The 4,876-nt window shown below is 66.7% G+C and overlaps 1 protein-coding gene across 1 annotated transcript in view; it reads right to left on the bottom strand.

Annotated features, from left to right (window-relative positions):
• Positions 1 to 4,876, bottom strand: part of GALNT2 (polypeptide N-acetylgalactosaminyltransferase 2) — a 38,444-nt gene that overhangs the window by 10,099 nt on the left and 23,469 nt on the right. The window contains 3 exon segments of the mRNA XM_025039057.1: positions 1,154 to 1,280; positions 1,892 to 1,995; positions 2,739 to 2,826. Coding sequence (XP_024894825.1) covers positions 1,154 to 1,280; positions 1,892 to 1,995; positions 2,739 to 2,826 — 319 coding nt within the window.

The following is a 4,876-nucleotide window of genomic DNA, read 5'->3' as shown; positions in this document are numbered from 1 at the left end:
GGCTCCACGGCCCTTCTCGCCCTGGACGGGAGCCCGTCCTTCCGCACAGCACGGCGGTGTGACGAGGACACCGGCTCCGCGGCCCCTGCCCGCCTGGGGTCCTCCCGCACTGTGCGGGCAGCGGGCAGACACCTCTCCAGACAGCAAGGAAGCCACACCCTCGAGGCCCACAGCACGAGAGGACTGCGACTCCCGGTCAAGGCCCCGGATGAGCCGCCTCGGACACCCCGGCGGGTACAAGGCACCCCCATGCCCGGCGCCGGCCGCTCGTCCTGCCTGTGCTCCTCCTGAAGCATCTACGGGGAGGGCGCGGACATCGGGGGGCTCTCCCCCAGATCCGGGACGCGGCCTACTCTCCCGTGAACACGAACTGTGATGGCCTCGGCCCGGGACCCGCGTCAGGTGGGGCGCGTGCTCCCGTCCACGTGATGGGAGGGGGCTGTGATGCGTGGCCCCTCGCGGGCCACACTCCACGTTCCCACACCGTTTATCATCACGTGTTCGAAGTGACCGTGCTGAGCCGTGCCGGGGTTGGGCTGGCGCCCCCACTTCCGGCTGGCACCCCACGGCATCGTTAGCATCTACGAGAAGCCCCTAGGGAAAACTGTGGCCCCTGGGCGGGTAGTTTGCTGTTTTTCGTCAGGAAGCTCCTGGCATTTGCCATACCAGACCTGTCACCTACGTGACTCGTGTCTGCACGTCAGGACCGTTTGGCCTCATCTAATGCCGTCCGTGTGCTGAGACTTGACCATGACCTGCAACCGAGGCCCGAACTCTCGTCTTTACAACCGTGTCCCCCCGTAAGCCATCTGGGGGTACAGCTCTGGGACCCCCACGTACAGATTCACGAGACCGCCCCCATGGCACAGAACCCGATGCAGAACACTGCGTCACCCCCGCTGGCCCTCGTGCTGGCCTCTGCCGTCACGCTGTCCCCACCCGACCCCGGCCCGTCTGTCACGGCCGCCGTGTCCTTCGGAAACGGTCCGGGGAGTGGACTGATGCGGGACGTAACCCGTGAGACCAGAGCCTCGCCCTCGGCGTCCCGCCAGCTCCCGTCACGGCTGAGAGGCGGCGTCCGCTGAGGGACAGGCTTCCACGCAGCTGCAGGTCAGCGGCGCCCCCGTCCCTGCTCAGCCCGCCACCCACTCACCGGGCGAAGACGGTGCCGCTGCCCCCGGGGAAGGTGTAGGGGTGCTGCTTCCGGAACACGTGACCCACGCGGCTGCAGGGAATGATCTCCAGGCTGCCACCGCACTGCCACACGCGGAAGGAGATCTCTGCGGGGGGACAGGGTGACAGGCAGAGCCTGGGGCTGCTCTGCACTCGCCCACCCCTCCAGGGACAACCAAAACAGATCACAGACTACATCACTGTCCCTAAATCTGGGAAAAAATAGTTCACACGAGGTATTTTAAAAAAAAGTCAAACCAAATAGGACGACTCGCCAAGTAGTCGGGAAGGCACTGACGCCAAGGCCTCACCCGGCCCGATGCCCGTGTCGCCCACCCGCCCGGCGGAAATGAGTCCCACCGCCTGAGACGTGATCCCACTTTCCTGAGCTGCTCCCCAAGCCCTCGGAGTCAGAGAGCGTCAGAGTTGGCAAGAGCTTATCTGCACCCCAGCATCCCGCCCGCTCAGGGTGACATTTAACACCCGACGCTGACGCCTGCAGGCGTGACGCCCGCTCATACGCGTGCAGGGCCCGGTCACCTGCAGACGCCTTTAAAGGCGCCCCGGCCGGTGCCCCGCACACCCCAGGGCCCGTCTCCGCGCCCCGTCAAAGCCCCCGTTCTCGTCGTGACGCTGACGGTGGCAGGAGGCCGGGGGAGGCTGGGGCCTCACCAGCGTTGGACAGCGGCGGGCGCCCGAGGCCGCAGGTCGTACGTACCCAGGTTCTCGCCTCCCCACACGTCCATCATCATGTCGTACTTCCCCAGTTCTTCAAAATAGAGCTTGTCCATCACGAAGAGCCCGCCGGCAATCATGGGGGTTCTAAAGGCGGGGGAGAGGTCGGAGGTCAGAGGTTGAGGCTGGGTCCCCAGTGGTGCTTCGCCAAGGTGTCGGCCCCCCCACCCCCACTCCAGCACCGTGGTCCTCAGACACCCAATAGGGCGGGCGGCGAGCACCGGCTGGCAGCGCTGACACATGGCAAGCCCCGGAGGACCGGAAGAGGCAGCACACGCGGCCGGCACACGGAGCGAGCCTGGTGCCCGTGGCCATCGCAGCGCTGGCCCTGCCAGGGGGAGCGTGCCCGTCCCACGGACCACCAGCGCCCACGGCCCGGTCGGCGCGGGGAGGGTCCCCGAGCCTCTGCACAGCAGAGACACGTGAGGACAAATCCAGCGTCCGGGGCTGGCGAAGCCTGCAGCGCACCAGGGGCTCTGCGGCCACGGGATCATGGGCGGCCACGCCTCACCTAACGGTCATGAGCCCTGCTCTGAGAGGCCACCCGACCCCTAGCACGCACCCCGCCGCAGGGACCCGAACGCCAGCTGTTCCCGGTGGCAGACAGCGGGCGAGGGGGCAGCAGCAGAGGCCCCGGCCCCGGCCCCGGAGGCCGATCTGGTCCACACGGGAAGGACGAGGAACACAGAGCTGGCGTGTCCACCTTAAGGACACACACGGACACATTACTGAACTCTGTGATCTGCTGGCAGGTCCCTGGGCCAGACGAGGGGACGCGGGCCAGGGCCAGGGTCTCACCATGGGGAGCGCCCGCGGCGTCCGGCACTTACTTGATGGGGGCCACGGGGTTCCCCTGCCGAGCCCGTCTCTGCTCGGGCGTCATGTAGTCCCACTTGAAGACCAGGTTCCAATCGAAACCTGCCGGACACAAGGAGAGACGCGGGTGCTGACGACGTGCTGTCCGCTCCGCGCAGCTAACAACACTGGTCCCTCGACGAGACGCGCTGATCACCAGACGGGGCAGGGGACACAGCAGACGGCACGGCAGGGGCGTGCGCGGGGACCTGGTGTCCCCGAGGGTCTGCGCGGGACAGGCTCCCCTCAGGTCAAGACACAGGAGTAGGGGAGAGACGAGAAGCAGGCTCGGTGGCAGAGGACAGGGCAGGGGACAAGATTATGTGTCCCCTGGGCGCGAACTTGACCTGCCCGATCCCTCCTTCTCCTCTGATTACTGTCCAGTTACAGCTGAGACACAGTGTGGCGTGAGCTTCAGGCAGCGGACCTGACAGCTCGACCAGGGGCTCGGGACCAAAACGTTCGCAGGTGTCCCTGCAGAGGGAGGGAGTGGCCGGGGGCCGGGCAGCGGGGACAGCGCCGGGGGGTGAGGGGAGCTGACGCAGACCACGGCCGCCCCCCGAGGCCTCAAACACAGCAGCGCCGTCGACGGGGAGGACGGCATCCCGGCCGTGCCCTGTCGTCGGCAGGGGACGCGAAGGCCTCAGCTGGCTGAGCCCCCGTGACGTCGCCTCCGTGTTTTGAACGTTCAGAATGATTTTATAAATTTGGTCCTAAGAGACAAGCCACGTTAGATTTTAAGAACCTGCTAAAACTTCATCCTCGACTTTTCTCCTGAAGGGATTTCGTGGCACGCTCTTGGAGGGACCTTGGCCACGCCCTTCTGGTCCAGCAGGAGGCCTGTGCCCCACCGCAGAGCCTGTCGCTGTCCCCACACCCGCACGGACACGAGCCGCGACGTGGGCGAAACGGAGCCCGTGACGTCTCGGCCCCCACGACCACGGGGCCTTGGCAGCTAAGAAGCTGCCGTCTTTCAAGCCCCGAACCTTCTCGGCAAGAGCGCAGCTTCCCCCCGGCCTTGGTTTCTCGCGTTAGTCCTTCCGGCATGAGGAGCCTCTTGCTGAGGCCTGGGGAGCAGCTGGCCACGGCCCTGCCCTCACTCCGGCCACACCAGTCCCTCCGTGACCCTCTGTGGCAGCACGATTAGCACCCGGTTTCTCAGATGGGGTGCTGGGAGCACAGGTGAAACAGGCCGCCCACAGCGGGAGGCAGGAGGCGTCAACGGCCCGAGTCTCGCTGCCGGTCCCGGCGTTGACCGAGGCTGTGTCCAAGCGGCCAGCTCCGTCTTCTCCGATGCGAGGCTGTCAGCTGACCCTCTGTCCGGAACGGTCCGTCTTCCAACGAGCTTGAAGAGCAAAGAGCGGGGAAAGAAGCCCCTCGCTCGATGGTGGACACGGAGCCCCAATGCGGGGGGCGGGACCGGCAGCGCCCGGTCATCAGCGGCCGTGGCCCGGGCGGCTCTCAGCTGTCCCTCTGGCCTTGGTGGAGCTCTGAGCGGCGAGGCCACCAAGCAGCCGAGGTTCAGAGCACAGGGCACCGATGCCCGGCTGTGGCAGGGTCCTGGGGCGCACAGGTCGCCCTGCTACACACGCACAGTTCTGGGGACGCGGGCGTGACGTGGCCAGCTCCTTCGAGGGGGCAGTGAGTCCTGCATGTGTGGCAGCCTCAGGCAGCACCCGGGGACCACAGACGCTGCCGGGGCCCACGACACCAAAACCACCGAGACCTCACGTGCCTCTTCCAAGCTCATTCTTTCAAAAGTGCCCCGTGGGGGGTCGGGAAGCTGCGGGACAGGGACGTCGGCCACTGCCGGACAGCGGGGCCCGTCCTGTCTCGTGCTTCGGCAATGGCCCGGCTGCCCTTCCCGATGCAGCGAAGGCCGACACGGCCCAGTCCACCAGGCTCTCTGGGGCCTCCGGTCAGTTTTAAGAAGGTAAAGAGAGTGTGACACCCATCACTCGGGGGGCTCCGCGGAGGGTGGGTTTGAGGGGTCACAGTGGAGGCTGCGAGGGCCGACAGGACACAGTGGTGGCCACTCAGACCCAGGTTACCCGAGAGTGACGTGGATGGTCCGGGCAGAGAGGCGGGGCCCAGAACCACCCACGCGTTGGGG

Source organism: Pteropus alecto, unplaced genomic scaffold, assembly GCF_000325575.1.
Source record: "Pteropus alecto unplaced genomic scaffold, ASM32557v1 scaffold189, whole genome shotgun sequence".
Classification (NCBI taxonomy): Eukaryota; Metazoa; Chordata; class Mammalia; order Chiroptera; family Pteropodidae; genus Pteropus; species Pteropus alecto.
This window is presented reverse-complemented; position numbering and strand designations above follow the sequence as displayed.